This window comes from Ceratina calcarata, unplaced genomic scaffold, assembly GCF_001652005.2.
Source record: "Ceratina calcarata isolate Rehan_Ccalc_2016 unplaced genomic scaffold, ASM165200v1 scaffold8, whole genome shotgun sequence".
NCBI lineage: Eukaryota > Metazoa > Arthropoda > Insecta > Hymenoptera > Apidae > Ceratina > Ceratina calcarata.
The window spans coordinates 832,954-853,280 of record NW_017179316.1 but is presented as its reverse complement, the minus strand read 5'-3'; the positions used below and the strand labels follow the sequence as shown (position 1 = coordinate 853,280).

Sequence of the window (20,327 nt, the reverse complement as noted above, 5' to 3'; positions counted from 1 at the left end):
GCGCAGTTTTGGAGGGAGCAGCGGCAGGCAGCAGCAACAGCGGCAGCAGCGCGGCAGCAGCGCGGCGGACCTGCGGCGGCAATACACAACGTTGTCGAGTACATATTTTCGTGCTGGCACCACTGCGACGCCGACGCAATTTCCTTTCACCGTATTTAAAACGCGTCCGCAGCAGTTCCCACCAGTTCCTGCATCTATCAGCACGGCTAAGTACAGTCTCTCCCCGGTGTCTCCAGGTAACGAATCTGTCGTCATCTGTCGTCATCAGTCGTCTCTTTGACGAACATCGTTCTTTCCATTCGTCTCATTTCCCGCTCGACCGATCCTCGCCTCCGTCCTTCACCGTTATCGGCAAATACAAATAACTGAATTGTTCGACCGTCGAAAGATCAGAGCTGCGGATCGATTAAGTATCAGCGTTCATCAGTGCTAATGAACGTTCGGTCATTCTTGGTCGTGCATCATTGTCGCAATCTTTCAATTCTGACACGCACATTAATTTCATTCTATTTTTATAAGTATTTCGTATCTCGTTAACTGAAGCGCGTTTCTTCGATCCGTAGTGTGCGGCGCCTAGTCCAAGCAGATATTTAGATTCGTTGTCTACGTAATCGACAAAATTAAAATGCCTAAATGCTCGTTGCTGGGATGAACTAAATACTAATGATGAAATAAATACTCGACACTTTGTCGAAACTTGCAGTTTGATAATCTCAACTAGAATTGAGTACCAAAATTACGACTACACTGGGAGCGATGACTGTTGTTTCGCTCGATGTCAATGTCTCGACGACTAATTGTAAGATCGTTCTGCGTCTCATGTCGGAGAGAATGTCTGTCCCGATATCGGGCATTTTCCGATGGTCGTGTACCACCGAAAACATCTGATAATCAGACGCTGACCTACCCTTGTAGAAACAAAGAGTCATAAAACCCTTACCCAAGTGGTCGTAAATAAAAATGAACATTAAAACATAGAGAGGTAAAAATTATCACCTCAGGCCAATTCTCTTTCCACCGTACACGTTCAGGTAGGTACGAGTTATTGCGCTCGAACGATCCGTTTACCGAGCAAACCGGCTCGTGGCGAATGGTAACGGGGGAAATTTTTGCGCGGCAAACACTTACGCGTTACGTCGTTTACGCGTTTCGCAATCGACGAAGGGTCAATATCACCGACGCGATTACTTTGGTCATTCGTCGTAATGGTCGTTTCATATATGCATAGCGAAACGGATATCTGGCGAGTTACGAGACGTGGGGGCATCTAGGTGCCACGGGGACAGCAACATCGCCGGCAACCGCTCGGTTGGTCATCATCGACGCAATAACGCGGACTCAGCAACTGATAAGCGATCCTCGCGTCAATGGCTCGTGTTCACCACTTGGCAAAAAGCCAATGCCCATTACGGGAATCAGAAATCAGAAGAAAAGCATCCGCTCGTTTTCCTCCGCCCCGTTTGTAACGCATCGCAACAACTTTTCGGCTCAGGCGTTCAGCTCTCTACCAACTGACTTTTAATACGACGCAACGTACGATTCTCACGGTACGTCGTCGGGAGTATCCGTCGATAGTGAGCGTCGAAAGAGAGTAGAATTTTTACGAACGATTTGCACGGATTATGCCAGCGTGACAAGATGATTAAAAAGACCTGCGCCTAGGCGGAGCGTGACCTCTTTTTCGACACAGTAAATCCCGCAGCTTCTCATTCGAGCCTTTCAGAAAAAAGTTTGCTCACCCCCTTGGTCAACTGGTGAACGCCTCGAGCTGTCTGCACGCGCACCTACTTAACACCGTTGCTTACGCCACGCGGCGATCCGCTGACGACGAACAACATCGCGTGTCTCTAGCTGAATCTCAATCAAAGCGGTCGAACGCGTCGTCGAAACGAATCGAGCACGATCTTTCATTTCCACGCGAGGAGAAAGTGCTTCGAGATACAAGCGTTTCTTCTCGTTCCGTTCCTCTATCCGTTGAAAGACAGGTTTTGTTCTCGTTGGCCGATCAGTAGGCGCATAGTCGAGCCGATCTGGTAAACGGCGAACACCGCGATTCATTCACGAATTCGCTCGTTCGCCCGATACCGAGACGGACAGATGTGTTTCGTCGCCGACGCGAGTCGTTTCGTTCAGCGGAGTTGGAAAATGTTTCGACGCTCGGTAGCGAACGAGCGAAACTCTGTGACAAATTGTGTGAAATAAATTTTCGCGGTCAACCAAGGGACACGGTGGTGGTGGTGGTGGTACGTTTCGAAGCCGGAATTCGTAAGACGAACGCGTTGTCCCTGACCATCTGTTAAGTAAGTGTCTGGCAGCGCGATACCGTTCGAATCCGACGATCGAGGGGGTTACGGATGGCCGGTTCGTCTCTCTCCCTTGCTCTCTGCTTTTTTTTACGAGCTGGTGGCAGCGTAGAAGGGCAGGGTGGAGACCCGAATCGCGAGGCAGTGGACCGTGAACGCGATACCAGGTTTACCGTGGTTCGGTGTGACGGCGGCGGCGCGCCGTCAAACAACCGTTCGTCGACCATCCCCTCGTGGCGGCGGCGGCGACGGGTCCCCACCCTACGCGTACGGTCACTCGCGATTTCTCTGTACTTATCAATTATACTTAGCTACGTTTCGCAGCGTTTTCGATAGCCTCCACCCGTTCCTTTCTCATCTGTCCCGATGAGGGACAGAGTAGCTGGGACGGTGAGGTAGCAGACGGTACCGATTCGGACGTAATTTTTCGACCATGTTCCCATCGACGTGAGACGTAACGGTGCAAAGGTATGCATCGGATCGACCGACCGGCGAATCTAAAGGCCGACGAGGATCGTCTGTTCGAAACGGACTGATTGCACGACTGTGAGCGACGTCAAAGTGAACGGATATCGCGCGACAGAGGTTCAAGACAGAGAATCCTACCGAAACAAAGGAGGAAACGTGCAGCGAAAAGATAAGGGATAGAGCGACAGGGCAAACGAACGACCCCGTCTACTTTTCGGTCCGTCGATTAACACTGTTTAACGGAAAAATTGTAGAAGCATGGTTCACGTGCACGAGATGCGACAATAATAAGTGAACGTTAGGTAACGGTAGCGAATGAGTAACGTTTACACTCTCCTCGTAACGGGAGCGATCTGTTGACACGTCGCAGCTTCGCGTCGCTTTCGAGACACGTGTCGACGCTCTGCCGTTGTTTAGAGCAGCCGAGGCGTCGCTGATCAGAAAGGAGAAACCGGTCGACACCGATCGAGAATAAGGAACGTCTCGTCGACGACGAGTCAGTTTCCATTTTTAAGAATCCCCTCCGGTCGCCCGTTGAACCGGTAGGTGAGATCGCGCGCGGTCTGTCGGCGGCGTCTTCCTCAACCCGGCTCAATTAAAAGATGATCACCTAATGAGGCTCATCGATACGCTCCCACGACTAACGAACATCGATCTCCCCGAGATTTCTATCTGGCCGACAGCGTTGGTATGCGTATTTCGAGCCACGGAGCAATTAGTTCCCCTGCATTCTTGTCCCGATTCTCCTAATTCCGGAGATCAGTCAGCAACGAATACAGATTTTATCTGGTTATTTTTCTTTTTTTCTTCAACGGGCAGAGGGCGGCTCGTTAACAAGGGAGTGAACGATGGGGGTAAAATTGGAAGCGAAGCGTTAAAGAAGAGAGAACGATGCCTGACGAAAGGGCGAAACGTTTTCTCGTCCATATATCGCGTTTCGAGATCGGTCGTTTCCACGCGATAGATCACCAGTCACGTGCCACTGCACGCCGGCTCATCGATCACGATTAGTCGTAAGACCTGCCAGAAGTTTATCGATTTTCGAGCCACCCCGAAATCGACTCGTGTAACGACAATTCACGCGTTCATTCATGCTGAGAACGATACATCGTACCTCGTGTTCTACACGAGCCGATGGAGAAGTCTGTGCGCGATGAAAATCTCCTATTTAAATGAGACCGGGAACGAGAGAGAGAGAGAGAGAGAGAGAGAGAGAGAGAGAGAGAGAGAGAGAGAGAGAGAGAGAGAGAGAGAGAGAGAGAGAGAGAGAGAGAGAGAGAGAGAGAGAGAGAGAGAGAGAGAGAGAGAGAGAGAGAGAGAGAGAGAGAGAGAGAGAGAGAGAGAGAGAGAGAGAGAGAGAGAGAGAGAGAGAGAGAGAGAGAGAGAGAGAGAGAGAGAGAGAGAGAGAGAGAGAGAGAGAGAGAGAGAGAGAGAGAGAGAGAGAGAGAGAGAGAGAGAGAGAGAGAGAGAGAGAGAGAGAGAGAGAGAGAGAGAGAGAATTAACGACGCGTCTTAGAGATAGAAGACGAGCATCGAACGAATTAGGGCCGCGTAGATATCTCGTCGCGCGAAACTATAGAAAGAACGTTTGTCGAATGGACTCTGCGAACGACGCGAACCTTTTGATCTCCAATCCGTGTCTACGATCGCATCAGATGCATCACATATTTGAACCCCCGAAGGATGCACCGACTCGCGAGGCGGAACTCTTTGTTCCCCTTCGTATAAAATTCTGAGCGGTCCCAGAAGCACTTTACCGATCGGTTCTCTGCTCGCTCTCGAATAATCTATTCGCCAGGGGAGTTTGTTTTCGCGTTCGATTCTCCATCCTCGAGAACGGAAGCATCGGCCTACTTTGATCTTCCCGACGATCGGCAGCGTTAGCTTTTAAGCTCGTAAAAGTGGCGAGCAGATGGTTATGATAACGATAATTCGATCCTCGACACGGTAGGCTTCTCGCCGTTTCTTCTCTCTCTCTCTCTCTCTCTCTCTCTCTCTCTCTCTCTTTAACTCTCTCTGTGCGTCGTGTCGCAACCAAACGGGGAGCATTGAAATTGTGTTGGAACAAGACCCTCGTTCGCGTGGCAAGTCCAACGGTCAACGAGAGTCGCGGGTCACGCGCGTCTTTACGGAAGAGTAGGAATTCCGAACTCTCGGAGCGGAGAAACGGTTCTCAGTTTTCGAATCGATCGAGAATTAATCCGACTGCTATCGCGTCTCGCAAACGTCACTCCATTGTCTCATTGTCCATTGGAGCGCGAGATAGCGGAGGAGCGGTAGAGAACGAGAGATGACTTTCCTTCGTTCCCATGTTGCCTCCTTTTGAGTCAGAGATCCCGTCCCGATCCTGTACGAGGCCGGCGGGGGATCTTTCGTTCTCTCCCGTGGCCAACTGACGTCGTCGGCCGGGGAATCGACCTGTATCGTTTGTCCATTCAATTGGTTTCTATCGCTGTTTCTACGCTCCGCGGCAACGCGTCGTAGACCGAACTTTGTGTGAAAAAAGTTAATTCCACCGGGCCACACGACGTACACCTCGGTAGAAGCTGAGGGTAAGGAATTTATGATGCGCGCAGCGGCGATGTTCACGGCGATACGGGGCAGAAGGGAACGCGATTCTGGTAGGAAACGATCGTCGGGTGGAACCGGTGATCGAGGAGATCGCAGAGCGAAGAAGAGCGACTTTACGAGCCGCGTACACGGTGCACGATCCGGGCTGCGGCACAATTCGCCACTAATTGATTTTACGACGTCCGTTATATTGACCGTGAAGATCGTCGACGGGGCCTGCGAGGGATGCGGACGACACCCTGGCGCGAGCCATGCGTGACGCCCTTTTTCACCGAACCGGATACGTTCGAGGAATCTTCATGCCGAACGCCGAGCAAGATCCGATCTGCAGCCACCGCCTGTTCTTTGTTCCCCGCCGAAACTGTTGGCTGAATCTCTCGCTGATAACGAGTAACGGCGGAGTACGGGAACCAGGCCGACGACGGTGATGAATTAAGTATCGCACGACCATTTCCCACGTCCGCGTCTCTCCTCCGTCGTCGTCTCACCGTTTTTACGTCGATATCTGTGAAACGACGAGACGATCAGTAGCACATTGGTCGGCTGACAATTTCTCGAGAACGGCGAGACCCGAGAACGGCGGCCTTTGAACAGGGAGCTCCTCGGTTCGAAACGAACGTACCGCCTCGTTCTTCCCGCGTTTCGCCGCGTTTCGCCGCGTTTCGCCGCGCGACCGACACGACAAATATGATCGGTTATATGTTCCTCGGTGAATCGATCTGATCGAAACGGCTCGTTTCCCCCCGGTTCCTTCTCTTCGTTCTTCCTGGAAGCTATCCCCCCACGCGAACTGTTCTCAACGACGGCTTGACAAATCTCTGGGGTTCGACGCTGCGGCGTCGAACGAATTCCCCGTGACGAGCAGCAGATTCGCGCGTCTACCGGCTAAGCGATTTTCACCGTTTCCAATACCGATACAAAAGGAAACGTGGAACGCTAGAGGATCTACAGAAAGCGAACGTTCCACGAGAGAGAGATCGTCTCGGTCGTTTATAACTAGGATCAATTAAAACTGCGAACGAAACACAAGGCCAGATACTCTGTGTAGTAAATCAGCGAGGAATCAGCCCTGTTTCTCGCTCCCTTACCCGGGCCGTTGAGGCACTCGCCGTCTTCCGCGACAATTGTCGGGCGCAACGCAATAATTGCATAATTCACGGCACACTTGCCACTTGCCGCTCTCCGGCCGGGTTCGCGACGAGTGGTTGAAGCCGCGAAAGGGTGTAGCCGGCTCGTAACTCGTAATCGCCGAATCGCCTAGGTCGCGAACGAGAGCCACAAGGAGAACCGCGTCACCTTTTCCTTTCTCTTTGAACGGGGAGCCCAAAGGGGGATGAACTTGGCGAATGCGTCTCCCTGATTCCCGCCGTTGTTGATCGTCGCCGGAGCGAGTCGAGTGACAAATAAGCCGTCTCGTTGCTCGTTTTTATACCTCGCGTATCATTTAGCGTTTAATGCTTTGAACGTTTGCTCGCGTAGACGTCGGTCGGGTCGGGCAAAGTGGAACAATTTATCCGTGGTCGAACGGAATCACCGTGCCGGTAATTATGAGTGAAAATTACTTGATTTATTACTGGAAACTGTTATGCGACGGTAGAAGGTAGGCGAGAAGGATGGGAAACGAAACGGAAAGAGATAGGCGAGCGGCCAGTGGAAACCGCTCGACGAAGGAAATAGAATTCAGAGGAGAACTTCCTTCATTTCGACTTTTACCGGCTCTTAACCAAAGCACCGTTGCCTTGTAACGGGCGACGCTCGCACAAAGGACGTTATAAACTTTTACGCGGACTATTTCTCTTTTTCATAGATGCACGCGCCCTTCCAGAACGATAAGAACTTGTACAATTTACCGACTCGTTCATGCTCGAACGGGAAAAGATGCTGGATCGGCGAACGTTCCGCTTTAATCAAATTAAACCACCGATCGCTACTCGTTAACAGCGAGACTGAACGCACGCTATCGCTAGTCAACATCTTTCTCTTTTGTTTTTCTTTTTCTGTTTCTTTTTCTTTTTCTTTTTCTTTTTCTTTTTGTTTCGTCTCGAGTAGCTGGACGGAACGGTTTACCGAACGATGCGAGAGATTCCCACGGGGGCAGCAGCCAGTGTCTCTCGGCCGATCGGATCGACACGCGTCACGTCGTCGACGGCCTCGGAACGCTGGCAAACGGCGAACATTCTTATATAAATACGTATCGCAGAAGCACTTGGCGCCTGTAAATGCATACCTTCACCGCGTCACGAGCACGGTCATTTCCATCATTCGGAGAGTTGGAAGAAAGTCGGCCGGTAGGAAAAGGAAGATGAAAGGTGGCGAGTGTCGATCTTGGTCGAGATACACGTATACGCGGGTACGAGAGATCGAAATTGTCGCACCGATGGAGTCGCGTTCGGGACATCGTGTCTCTCGGTCACGTCATCTGTTCGGATGCGTTCGTTCTGTCCGATCGTTTGTCATCCTGAACCATCCAGATCTCGATTACGACGAGTCGTTTGTTCTTCCCGAAACGAGACAGAAGTTAATCGAACGGAGCTGGTTCGATGAAAGGTGGTGGCCATCGTAAATTTTACGCGATGATCGGAGTCTCATCTTGCATTGCATAATCGATGGGACGTACCTCGTACGCTCCCCGTAGGAATATTTATGTGGACCCGTAAAGATTGTCCGCGGCCATCGGTTCGTAAAAAGAGATTCGGAGACCGGCGGCACGTCGTAGGTTTCGGAGTACAATACCGCGCTTGCTGACTGACTTCTGATAATAAAACGGTTCGCAACGCCTCGTCTTCCCCCGGGTTCCCGAGGAAGGATTTATAAATTGTAGAAACCGGTGAATTATGTGTCGGATCTGAATAATGACGAGAGAGGACCGGTGACCGCGGTGGCAGCGAGACGATCCGCAAATAAAGAGGATCTACAGAAAGTCTGCAAACACAGGCAGGCGAACGGACTCGTCCACTTAATAATATTCTCCCCTAGAACCCGAGCAAGGAATGCACCGAGGTAGGACGGCTAGAGCGAAGCTATAAAAATTAATTAGCTTTTGGGAAGAATTTGAGGAGCCGAATCGTTCGGTCGAATCGGCCGGGGATCCTCCCGATGGAAACGATCATCGACCTCTTCTCGAAAGGCCCGAGTCGACCGACGATGATCGATGACGATCGACGGAACGACGACGACGACGACGACGACGACGACGACGACGACGACGACGACGACGACGACGACGACGACGACGACGACGACGACGACGACGACGACGACTCACTTTCTTCCCGTTGGCTCCGTTATAAAGTACAATTATTGTCATTCGTTGCTGAGATCTCGGAACACTTTGTCGACTCTGGATTAAACTCGTAAAATTGTGTAGAAATGGCGAAGGCGGAGCATTCGATTCGGCGCGGTATTACACGTCACGAAGGGTGGAGTTCGATCATGGCCAATATCCACGAATTGCCTTCTAGTTAGCTAGAGTATCTTGCGGTCCAACTATCGCGAGATAATTACACTTCAGTCACTATAATGGCAAGTTAGTTATAGAGCGGCGGATCTTACGAGGGAATTGCGAGACGGCTGATCGAACCCCCGCGTCCACGAGGGGAAGAGGAGACCCGGTCTCACGTCACCGTTTTCTTCTCGGCAAGAGGCAAACTTTGGCCCACGGACGTTCGAGAAACCTGTCAACTCGTGAACTATGCGACTTGGACTAGTCAACGACTCGCCTATTCTTTAGATATATTTATTGGAAAATAGGTTGACGAGGCGAGGCGAGTTGGAACGAGCACGTTGACAAGTGAATGCAAATCGGAAGAATCGAACGACGGAAGAACGACGCCGGGGCGGCGAGTGGAGGGAAGGGTCCAGGTGTAGCGCGACGAGAGGTAATAGATATTTTTCGGAGATTCGTCGAGCGTCTACAGGAGTCGAACCTACTAGCATGGCTTCTCGCATTGTGTGCTCGCGCGTTCCAACTCGAGAGCTGTTCGCCGTCCGAACAACAAAAACCGTTTCTGTGGAAGAGTGAAACGACTCTCCGGCACGGGCGAGACCCGTTTCGGACAGAACCGTTGAAAAATTCTAATTCCTAGAATTAGAAAAAAATGTAGAACTGGGACCGTTTCGTTGGTATCGTCTGACAAACCCGTACCTTACGAGCACGAACGAGCGACGCACCTAAAACGGGTAAAACCCAAGTTCGGCCGTCGCGAAACGGATTTCACGAGGTAATAATTCGGGATCGGGCAGAGACGAGTTTCATCGGGAACTCGTTTATGGCACTCGAAAGCGTGGAAGGCACGCGGTGGGCCGGTGGTGGTTCGTCCAGGAACCCTCGAGAGTCGAACAATCGAGTGCCCCAACAACTACCTACTCACTTACGGGCTCTCACCTCGGCCGGTCCTCCTCCTTCTCCTCCTTTCCCTTTCAAAGTCCTGCCCCACGGCACCGAGTCATAACCACAACGAGTACAATGGATGGAAACCACCGAAGGCTTTTCACTGCCACTTCTCCGTCCCGCCAATTAATTTCCTCGGCGTTGATCTCGTTCCTCAAGGAGGCCACTCGACAGCTGCCGATGGACGAGCATAAATCTTTAAATCGTTCGCCCTGGCCCGACGTCCTGCCCACCGTTCGACCGCCGCTCGACCGCCGCTCGACCGCCGCCAAGCTGCGTTTCACTCGTGAGAGGTACATCAGAGACCTCGAGTGTTTACCACTCGGTTCACCACTCGTTCGTCCACTTTTCGCTGATGTTCGTATCGGCCGGACCGTCGACGCGCTCGGTGGTGTATACCTGGTTACGTATAATTATTACCTACGTTTCACAGCCGTGGAATCAGGAATTTATCAGGCAAACGTCGAGCCTACAGACAGAAGAATTTCTCGTCTCACCCGTGACGCTCTGTAGCTACTAGCGAAAAACCGAGGTGCATGGACGTGGTTCGTGTCGTCTCTGCATTACGAATAAATGCGGTAATGGAAAATGGCAAAGTGGGCTGTGAGAACCGATATTCCCCCGGAACGGCTGCGCATGAAATATTCGCGGCGCACAGGTGGAAATAAGGAATCGTCGTGAGCGCGCGTAGTCAGGCGATCCATTTGAGAAGACGGGCGGCCGACGGGTTCTCAATGGGTGTCTAGAGGTGCGGCGCGGCGGAAGAATTGAAAAGCCGCGCTAATTCGCGCGACAATGCTTTCCTCGAAAGGGACGAAAGTTTATCGCGGGTACTCGCGAAAAACGACCTTTGGCCGGGCGCCAATCGCGCGACGATCTTCCGGGTGCCGGGGTGGCCAATGACGCGGACCCACTCTCGTCGCACCGACTTGCATAATTTATTATCGACGATCCGTTCCACGTCGGCCACGCACGATCCTCCCGTCGCGAAAAATTTCGTGGTCAGTCGTACGCTGACCTTGCGCGCGTCCCATTTGCCTGGTCGATCATTCGAGCTGCTACTGTCTACCGAACGCCGATGCTACTTGGCTCTTTCGCTCACCGATCTATCATGCTAATTCTTCTCGTCAACATTCTCTCTTTTCTCCATCTTTCCTCCATGTTTTCTCACACCGATTGCCCGCTGTCTGTACAATCGCAACGATCCAGTGGTAACCGTACAGACCGTGTTCCACCGTTGACCAAATAACTTGGACCGTCTACACCTCACCAGAGGGTAACTAAACTGAGTTCAGACTTGGTCATCGACACCGATACGACCACGTGCCGTTTGCAAATTGAAACCAAGTTTCGTTCCGGCCGACGAAACGGCGGAAGAAACCGCGAGGGGAAGATTCACCGACACGATCAGCGACACAGGGAATCGGGACCGTGGCTCACGGTGATGGATGCACCGGCATTTACCAAAGTCGCGCTAGCTCGCGAGTCGCCCAGCTAGACGATAGAAGGATCAGGGTGTAAAAAAAAGCGGCGACTCCGTCGAAAGAAGGACAAAGAAACCGCGAGCCGTGGCGGGCGCGGGTGGGGAGATTGGCGCGCGGTCCAAAGACGAGCGGAAAGAAGGGGTGGAAAGAGAAAGGAGAAAGAGAAACGAGGGAAAAAGAAAGGGAGGTGTGCGCGCGGAATTCAGAGACGAAGAGAAAGATGAAAAAAGAGACGGGTGGGTGGGAAAGACAAAGGAGAGCGAAAGAGAGAGAGAGAGAAAGAACGGGGATTAGATCTCGGGGTGAGTGGGTTGGATTGGATTTGGCAGAGACGGGTGCTCTCGTCGGTGGTAGAAGGAGGAAAAGGGAGAAACGGAGAGAGTGAGAGAGAGAGAGTGAGAGAGAGAGAGAGAGAGAGAGAGAGAGAGAGAGAGAGAGAGAGCGAGCGTGCGAGAGTTGTGAGAGGGGGAGGTAAGAGAGACAGAGAGACTTGGGTGGCATCCGAGCAGTGGTGGGTGTGCGGATGGGGAAACGAGCCGAAGGGAGAAGCGGCAGAGAAGGAGAGACGTAAGGGACAGAATAGGTGGTGGTGTAGGTGAACTGGACAACCACCAGAAACTCTCTCGCCGGTATTTAAGGGAGAGTCGCGAGCGTAGCGCGCCAGTTACTACGGCCGATTGCCTCCACGAGGTGTCTATAAGCCGAGCGAAGATACAAACGGGACATACAGGCAGGCACGCACGCACGCACGCACGCACGCACGCACGCACGCACGTACGTTCGATTCCAGTGTGAAGAGAAAAGAGCGCGAAAAGTCACTTAGTCACGTGGCTAGATTTTGCAAAACCTCGTCCACGTCGTTTCTCTTCCCTTAATCCACAACCCCCTACCCCCCGCCCCCCGAAGTTCCCTCGAAAGAGAAAAAAGTTGGAATTCAATTTGACTTGGAGATAACAGAGTTCGCGATCGACGGACGAGTGATAGTAATCGGGTGTTTCGCGAACCTTGGCAAGTGATAACGTCTTTGAAAATGAACGAGTGCGCGTTTCTCCAAGAGGCTCGTCGCGGCTCGCGCAAATACACGATCTATGGAAAAATTTGAACCGTCGCCGCCGCCGTCGCCGCTGCTGCTGCTGCACCGAGAATCGTCAGCTCCTTTCCCGTGGATCGTGCAGATGAACGGGCTACCAAGGTATTTCTACGAATAATTCGTTCGTCAAGTTCAACGCAAGAGATCGCAGAAATTGCGAAATCATTCGTGAGATAAGTACGAAAAATCACCCGAAATCCGGTTGAATTACGAGATATCTACTCACTGACTCAAGCGTCGGTCTTATCGCTTTATTCTTTCGAATTGCAACCGTGATAACGTTAATGCTCGCGTAATTTCTTACACTGACGCGGTGCGCGACGTCATTTTTTTTTCTTTCAACACCGTTCCAACAGCAGAACGAGAATAAATACGTTCGATGACACGAACGCCGCGCACCCGCGCGAAACCATTCGGACCGATTCGAATTCGCTTTACTCTTGTTTCGCGTGTGAGGAAATACGGTTGTTGGCGAACGTTCACAGGAGAATTGATAAACAGTCGCGAGGCGCGTACAGTTTCGCAGACAGCGTACGTGCTAATCACGTAATAGCCAGGGTGCGGTGGCCCGGCTCCTTTCTATCTCTCCGATGAAGAGTAGATGATCGAACGTCCGATGGCGAAATGCCAAACGGTTCCCCGCGAAAAGAGAAAACGCGAGGATCGCGAGTGGTATCGGCTCCTTCGGCCCGTCAAACCCACTACGGTGCATTTAATTTTTTTTTTTAATCGGAACGGAACGCCAGGAATCGACGCTTCCGTTGCGCCGCGATAAGCTCGACGTCCCGTTGTTACCGAGTATATTCGATGATCACGTCTGTCGACGGTCGACCATCGAAAAGATCGGGTCGGTGAAAAGATCATCGGGACGTCGAGTAAACGAGAAATTAATCCGACGCCGAAGGGACGTTCGTAGGAGTGGAGACGTAACGCGAACGCGGGTTCGTCCTTCGTATTCCTTTTCCTGCCGCGGACGGAAAGACTGGGGAACTGGGGAACAAAATTGAATTCGCGGGTGGATCGTTTAACGAGGCAATAAATATCTCGTGTGCTCAGGGAAGGAATCGTTCGGGTCCGGTACCCGATGCTGCTGACGTTGGGTTTGCTTCTGATGCTGCCGGACACCGGTGCCGTTCACCACCAACGATCCGACCAGTCGCCGCTCTCGTTCGCGAACGACGCGCTCAGCTCTGGCAAGTCTCCGGCGTCCAGTCGCGGTATCTTGCTGACCAGAATTCTGCAGGATGACCAACTCCAACGGATCGTCCGGTTACCTGGGATCTGCGCCAAAGAGACCATCGTTCGTTGGGGGTAAACGATCTTGTTCCCGTGCACACTGCAACCGGTTTCTCGTTCAACGTTTGATCACGAGCAAACGACGGCGACGACGACGACGACGACGACGACGACGACGACGATAGATGCACTACCGACACGGTCGTGACACGTAGCAGACACGAAAGTGAGACGCGGCACGGTCGCGTATAAATCGACCGGCCAAGTCCCAATGAATGCGTACAGCTTTGAATTTGTTTTCCGAACCGATCGTTTTTCCGATGTAGTGAAACGTTATCCTCTCGGTGTGGAACAACGTTTCCCTCGGCCAGGACAGGAAACGTCCCCGGGTGCAACCCTCCGGCCGGCCAACCGCGGAGAAGTCGCCGCGTCAGCAAAGAGAGAAACAATGCCTCCTTTCAGCGTTTCGAATGCGTGCATACGCTCGTACGAGAAGACTGGCTACCTATGTACTGTACGTGCATTTAACGTCGCGGTTACCGCCGCGCTTTCAACGAGCCTGAGTCGTTTTTACACGGGCCGACCGATAACGACCATTCGCTCGCGCAGCCTTGTCGGACGCGTTCTAGTCGGTCTCGTAACGCGAATCACGCGTCAAATACAGAGTCGTCTTTCTTTCTGTCGACGTACGCGTCGTTTCAGTTTTCCAATCGCGAGCAACGTCGACGACGTTCCAGCCTTTCCAATTCGAAGCGACTACGACACGCGGCCCGGGATTTGCCAAGTTTTCGCGACAACATCCAGAAACTGTTTATCGCGCACGCACGGCGCACAGTGACCACACGCCGAGCCGACCGCTCTGGAGTCCTGAGCCGAAAAGCGAGGCAAGTCGCGCGAGTGAGGATTAGGTGGAGGCGAGAGATCGAACATCGGGAACGATGCCGGCCGGGCGTTCGTAGTCGTGGGGATTCATCTGCGGATGCTCTCACGAGGATACCGGGGAGTTGCACGACCGCGGAACGTCACCTTCCACTTAAATCGGTTAAATCTCTTTTGCCGAAACGAGAAAAGCGCGCGCGGGTTGCCTGTTTTCTCATGATTCACCGCATTGGTCGCATCAATTTTTCATCAGGCTTTGATCCGAGTTGAAAGATTTTAAACAGCACTTCACGCGAGCCTATTTGGTTCGAAATTAAAACGGTCGACGTCGCTCAGATGGTGAACGCGTGAGAGACGATCGTTATTCTACGGCCGTTCTGCGGTCTGCGTAAGTTTCGACCGTCGAAAATACGATGCCGATAATAGGCGTCGACGGGACGGTTGCATCGGTCATCGGGCGAGCGTTGATCACTGAGAGGATGCGTGCCGTGCGTGCGCCTGGTTTCAATTCCTACCTCGGCGATCTAGCTTGAATTTCTCGCGTCACACGCGTCGTAGGCACAACCGCTGCTTCGAGCGTCTATCTTCGATGACTATGAAATCCGTCTACTCCGTGCGATCTGAATGTCTTTTTTATAGAGACACCGACGTAACGTTGAGGCAGATCTGGCTGGAAGAGACGGGCAGATGTTTGCAATTGATATACGAGGGTCGGACGTTGACGGACTGCGTGGACGAGGACCTGGGCGACGAGGAACCGTGCGCGTCGGGAACGACGCGCGACGATCACAACGACCGAACGTGGTCCGTCGAGCTGTTCGACGTGGACGAACGTCGTCGGGAGAACGCGTCGGGAATTCCGCGGGACCTCTCCTGGCTCTCGTCCACGTCCGAACTGCGTCGCCGGTGCAACGCTGCGAGGAACAGAGCGAGGAGTCAGCTGATCGCGGCGCAACACCAACGAAGGTTCTCCACGTTGTTTTCGCCGCATTAAGTATAAAATTGCGACTCGAGCTTCCGAGAGCAAGGACGGTGCCGGAGACGCATGTACAACACGCGTATATTTCCGATGTAGGAGATACTCGAATCTGGTGGTGGGAAACGGTACGAGTGCCCGGGAAGGAGGAAGACCAGGCGGAAAGAGCCGTTCGCGGAGGGACCTGCTGATGATCCCGGGTACGCAATGGTGCGGGCGCGGTCACAGGGCGACCAAGTACACGAATCTCGGCGGTTTCGGTAAAGCAGACGCCTGCTGCCGCAGACACGACACCGCGTGTCCCTTCTTCATCCCGGCGTTCGAGTCGCGCTACGGGGCGTTCAACTGGGGTATCTCGAGCATGATGCACTGTGCCTGCGACGAACGGTACCACGATTCCCATCGATTACGATCGTCGCATGCATCACGCCGTGCGTATCGTTCGAAACGATCGTTCGAGACGAACACGATCGATCGTTTCGAACGACGCGCAATCCGACGAGACGACGATATCGTCGGAACAGTTTATCGAACAATGGCTAAACTCGGCTTAATTCAACAATCCCCGCCGTTCCTTACAGATTTCGTACGTGTTTGAAGATGGCTGGGACAGCGTCGGCAAATTTCATCGGCAAGATCTTCTTCGACGTTCTGAGAACCAAATGTTTCGTATTGAAACCGCGAAAGGTCTGCGCGAAACGCTCCTGGACGGGCAAGTGTCAGCGTCACGAGTATCGGAAACAGGCTCATATCCGCGACAACGTTCCTTATCACTAGACCCAGCGCGGTCCAAGCGTTTTTTTTTCACAGGATGCACTTCTAGAGATGTCGACACCAATTCTCAGGGATGTAACAGCGTCCGGCGACTGCGGCTCGCCGGTGAGACACGATGGTTCGACGCAGCGAATGAAATCTTTCGAAATAGACAGGGTATCGTTTCTATCGTACACTTTGCCGTCTGGGAAAATGCCAAACAATTTTATTCTGTAGATAAATTGTAAGGAACAATGTACATATGCAGCACGAGTAGCATAATTTTTCGAGTCGAACGGAAACTGTAGAAGGTATCGGTAGTTGAAGCGACGTCCTTTCCAAAAATTCACGTTACATCTTCCTCGAAAAATTGTCACCTAATTCGTTCGTCTGTACCTAGTACACGTATATGTATGTATGTATGTTAATTTCGCGTCGATCGGCTATTAGTGCATTTATATTCCGTATGTTTCTATTTATGTACGTTTAAACTTATCGAAAGATTAATGCAGATGGTGAACGAGGTGAAAGGTATTTAAACGTTGAAATTGCAACATATACACACTTATCACTATTCACAAGTTTCACGTAAGCGTAGGTGCGCGTAGTAACGATAAGTTGAACTCACAATGTCTCTTCGCATTGTATAGGCATGTATCATTGTAAATATGTATCATAGGAACGTACCGTCTTCGTAAACGGAAGATGCATTATAACGACAAATCCAGTGAATAAAACCTTGTCAAGTATCCGCGTATAAGTAGATTACGCGTTGTTCTCCGTTTTAAATTCGAATGCGTGCGCGCCTGTCCGGTGCGCAAGTCCGTAGACAGCAGCTGGCTCGTGGCGGCCACCTCGACCTCGTGGCGCTCAGATAAGTACTCCTTTTTCTTTTCGCGCCAATCGCACTACTTCTCTCTCTCTCTCTCTCTCTCTCTCTCTCTCTCTCTCTCTCCTGTATCAATCCTGTATCCTGGCCTAGCGGCTAGCCTAGCCCTAGCCTAGTCGCCCTAGCTAGCTAGCCTCGCATCACTTCGCATTTCGCGTCACAGGCTGTGACTCACAGTCGCGAAGGTAAAAATGCTCGAGCTCGAGGAGAACCAAGTGTTTACAAAACAAGGTAAAATCAACTGCCTGTCGACAGAATTAAATTTGGGCATCACTCTGAAAGGTGGACAAAGTTTCAGGTAATTTTTTAACGTCAGGTTCGATGCAGGCGTGTGTAGAACCAGAGATACTTACTTATTCTTCAGATGGTTTTCTCACAACGATGGATACAGAGGAGTGTTCGAGAGTTGCGTTTGGACTCTCGAACAGAACGGCACACACGTGTACTATACGGCGCAAGGTCCGTCGGTAGATACTAAAAATTGCGACGAAATTTTAAAACGATACTTCAGATTGGACGTGCGTTTAGAGGATCTGTGCAGGGAATGGGCCGAGTCGGATCCACATTTCGAAAACTCGTTAAATAAGACGAACGGTGTCAGGATATTGAATCAAGACGTTGTCGAGAATGTATTTTCTTTCATTTGCACTTCCAACAATAACATTAAAAGGTTTGTGCAAATATTTAATTCGTCGTTACGTATTTCGGTCACGTGTAACGTGATTTTAGGATATCAGGAATGGTAGAAAAATTGTGTAGATTGTTCGGTGAAAAAATTTGTTCCATCGAGGGGAAAGATCACTACGACTTTCCTACCATCGAAGCGTTAGCAGAGGAGAGCGTGGAAGAGAAATTGAAGAAAGAAAAGTTTGGATATCGCGCCGGGTACATAGCGAAAACGGCAAACAAGTTGATGGAACTCGGTGGGAAAACATGGCTCTCGAGTTTACACAGGAGGAACAACGTATCGTACGCGATGGCCAGAGAGAAATTAGCTACTCTTCCTGGAATTGGTCCCAAGGTCGCGGACTGTGTATGTCTGATGTCGTTAGGCCATTTGGAAGCCATTCCTGTAGACACTCATATCTTCCAAGTGGCTCGTGTAAATTATTTGCCGCATTTAGAGCGACAGAAAACGGTCACGCCGAGAATTCACAAGCAAGTCGGCGATCACTTGCGTGAATTATGGGGGCCACTAGCTGGTTGGGCACAGGCTATAGTTTTCTGTGCGAAAATTAACGCCAGTGCCGAATCGTCGGTGAAGATCGCCGGTACTCCCACGTCGTCCAACTGCAAACGTAGTAAAACTGACAGGTAGGTAAATGTACATTTCAGAGTCCAAGTCTTAAAATATGAGATGTAAAAAGACTTTGGACGGCAACATTACTTTTACTGAATAACAATGTTTTAATCGCTGTATATATGTACAATATATTACAAAACCACGGTGGAAGGTGTACAAACATTTCAGCCAGGTTATATATCGTGACAAAGTTTTATAGACCATTCAATGTTATATTCGTCTTAGCTACAGCGTAATTACCAGACTTTCTCTTTTTCTTTTTCTTTCTACTGATGCCTACCAGAGCGAAGTCAAACTCATCTAAAATCATATAGTCCCTTTGAAATTCAAATTCATCTTTTTCACTGGCGCCGCCAACACCACCGTCATCGTCATCCTCATCGTCATCTTCGTCTGCAAAAAAATAATCAATACCCGAAATTATACCAACTATTCGGACAGTCGTTAGGACCATGTTTTTACTCACTTTCGTCAGTCTTTAATATATCTGCAAAAATGCTTTGAGTAAGGTGTCGCAATCCAGGAAACATTGCTGATAAATATGCTCGGTGGGACGACTTTAATACTGAGAGACAATCCAATTGTAAAGACACTGGTGCAGAACAACTGTGCGTCAATCTCATCCTACTCTGAGCAGCTGTGGAGCCTACCATAGGGTATAGTGCGACGTCCCTTAATCCAGTGAAAGCGATACCTGGACAACGAATAAAGTTACAAAGACGAAATAAGTAGAAAGTAATCAAGATCGCAAAAGCTTACCAAGCGGTTTCCTGTTTAAGAAAAATTCTAAGGTACCCCTCCACGTGTCCAAGTGCACCCCTACCAAACTGCCTTGTCCAAAGCAAGGGCCATAGCTGCGTTTTTCACCACCGTGTTGTATGTATCCTTTATACGAATAGCCAAAAGATTCTTTGTCCAGTCCGAGAAAGGAACAAAAGACATGTTTCGTACTATTTAAATCCACTTTACTCGTTCCGACGCCGACCATCTGAAAACAACATCTTATTGCTACTAAAAACAGTGGCTTTTTCGAACCGTACGTGGCATGCGGATCGTCACGTATCTTCGTTTCCATTTTCGTTAAGGACTTACAACGTCTGTTCCATAAATAAAGGTAAGCATCTTGACTTCCCAGTAGTGGTGCCTCCCTTTCTCCAACATCCTGGTACCTCTTACAGCTGCCGTACCGTAACTGTATCCATTATGAAATTCCACTTCCAAATTGTTTTCCGATAAATTCGTGTAGAGAGCATTCTCCTCGTCCCATGCCCATTCGTGCTCTGCAAAGATCATCTGTCGATCAGCATTTCTACCGTCTTAACAAAACTAGACATGAATCACACTTTGTCATCTAGTACAAGTTGTACCGTTTTCTTCGCCGCAACGACAATTCTCCGAACTGCAATTACAAAACTTTGAATACTGAGATAACCAGCCAGGATCATACTGAAAATCCATAGTCTCGAGATCAAATACTTCCACTGCCAATCGACTATCTTTACACGACGCGTTACGAATAAACTACATATGTACTACACCACAGGCCACAGTGTGTTATTGCACTTTGATTTGCTTATAATCAACACTCATTTTTAATTACCGCAAAAGTTACTCTTGCACGCGAGGCTATCGTATGCATGGTATACATACATACGTACGTATCAGTGCATACACAGACACACACGTCCCACACGAAAATAACGCGTTATACTTGCTATACATGCTTCAAGATGCGATCTCCGATTCGTTAATGTTGTACAGCTAGTAACAACGAAACTAAGCCACCTATGTGCATGTGTTAGTTTCCTCTAGGGGAATAACAATAAAAAAACGGGTGTTAATAAGTGTACGTCTTATATTTTCAATGCTCGATCAGGCGTTTATAGAATTGTGGTCGATACTGTTTGACACGTCAAACTAAAAACAATTTTAACCTACGTCTGGATAAATAGTTACTGATGTAATTTTATTTTGAAATTGAATGT

General features: G+C 50.5%; 3 protein-coding genes and 1 long non-coding RNA gene across 7 annotated transcripts; 2 read left to right on the top strand and 2 right to left on the bottom strand.

The window, feature by feature from the left end:
* Positions 1 to 119: 119 nt before the first annotated feature.
* LOC108630937 (uncharacterized) lies at positions 120 to 16,190 on the top strand. Of its 3 annotated transcripts, none has more exons than XM_026818506.1 (5): positions 120 to 236; positions 13,363 to 13,617; positions 15,061 to 15,387; positions 15,497 to 15,784; positions 15,979 to 16,190. In XM_026818506.1, exons 2-5 carry the CDS (start codon positions 13,391 to 13,393, stop codon positions 16,172 to 16,174), a joined length of 1,038 nt encoding a protein of 345 aa, XP_026674307.1. In that variant the 5' UTR covers positions 120 to 236; positions 13,363 to 13,390; the 3' UTR covers positions 16,175 to 16,190. The 3 variants fall into 3 exon arrangements, with proteins under 3 accessions (XP_026674307.1, XP_017890025.2, XP_026674306.1); XM_018034536.2 differs by lacking the exon at positions 120 to 236 and adding an exon at positions 12,342 to 12,408; XM_026818505.1 differs by lacking the exon at positions 120 to 236 and adding an exon at positions 13,148 to 13,247.
* Positions 16,191 to 16,356: 166 nt separating this feature from the next.
* Positions 16,357 to 16,915, bottom strand: LOC113465072 (uncharacterized). Its single transcript, XR_003389901.1, has 2 exons — positions 16,838 to 16,915; positions 16,357 to 16,546 (listed from the first exon to the last, which is right to left on the bottom strand). It is a non-coding gene; the product is annotated as an uncharacterized LOC113465072 (long non-coding RNA).
* Positions 16,916 to 17,131: 216 nt separating this feature from the next.
* Positions 17,132 to 18,528, top strand: Ogg1 (8-oxoguanine DNA glycosylase). 2 transcript variants are annotated; one of them, XM_026818507.1, is made up of 3 exons: positions 17,132 to 17,337; positions 17,404 to 17,709; positions 17,799 to 18,528. In XM_026818507.1, the coding sequence occupies exons 1-3, from the start codon at positions 17,231 to 17,233 to the stop codon at positions 18,355 to 18,357; spliced, it is 972 nt and encodes a 323-aa protein (XP_026674308.1). In that variant the 5' UTR covers positions 17,132 to 17,230; the 3' UTR covers positions 18,358 to 18,528. The 2 variants fall into 2 exon arrangements, with proteins under 2 accessions (XP_026674308.1, XP_017890041.1); XM_018034552.2 differs by having other exon boundaries at positions 17,769 to 18,528.
* On the bottom strand, positions 18,423 to 20,067 carry LOC108630949 (SPRY domain-containing SOCS box protein 3). Its single transcript, XM_018034553.2, has 5 exons — positions 19,710 to 20,067; positions 19,435 to 19,622; positions 19,102 to 19,330; positions 18,809 to 19,036; positions 18,423 to 18,735 (listed from the first exon to the last, which is right to left on the bottom strand). The coding sequence occupies exons 1-5, from the start codon at positions 19,798 to 19,800 to the stop codon at positions 18,536 to 18,538; spliced, it is 936 nt and encodes a 311-aa protein (XP_017890042.1). The 5' UTR covers positions 19,801 to 20,067; the 3' UTR covers positions 18,423 to 18,535.
* Between the last annotated feature and the right edge of the window lie 260 nt (positions 20,068 to 20,327).

Excerpts from the sequence above, each read along its gene's own strand:
- LOC108630937 (XM_018034536.2), top strand. Across the intron at positions 13,618-15,060 it reads GAGACCATCGTTCGTTGGGG|AGACACCGACGTAACGTTGA; the intron begins GTAAACGATCTT and ends TCTTTTTTATAG. Across the intron at positions 15,785-15,978 it reads CACTGTGCCTGCGACGAACG|ATTTCGTACGTGTTTGAAGA; the intron begins GTACCACGATTC and ends CGTTCCTTACAG.
- Ogg1 (XM_018034552.2), top strand. The coding sequence starts at position 17,231 with ATGCTCGAGCTCGAGGAGAACCAAGTGTTTACAAAACAAGGTAAAATC. Across the intron at positions 17,338-17,403 it reads AAAGGTGGACAAAGTTTCAG|ATGGTTTTCTCACAACGATG; the intron begins GTAATTTTTTAA and ends CTTATTCTTCAG. Across the intron at positions 17,710-17,768 it reads TCCAACAATAACATTAAAAG|GATATCAGGAATGGTAGAAA; the intron begins GTTTGTGCAAAT and ends ACGTGATTTTAG.
- LOC108630949 (XM_018034553.2), bottom strand. The coding sequence starts at position 19,800 with ATGGATTTTCAGTATGATCCTGGCTGGTTATCTCAGTATTCAAAGTTT. Across the intron at positions 19,331-19,434 it reads TTATTTATGGAACAGACGTT|ATGGTCGGCGTCGGAACGAG; the intron begins GTAAGTCCTTAA and ends TGTTGTTTTCAG. Across the intron at positions 19,037-19,101 it reads CTTAAACAGGAAACCGCTTG|GTATCGCTTTCACTGGATTA; the intron begins GTAAGCTTTTGC and ends TTCGTTGTCCAG.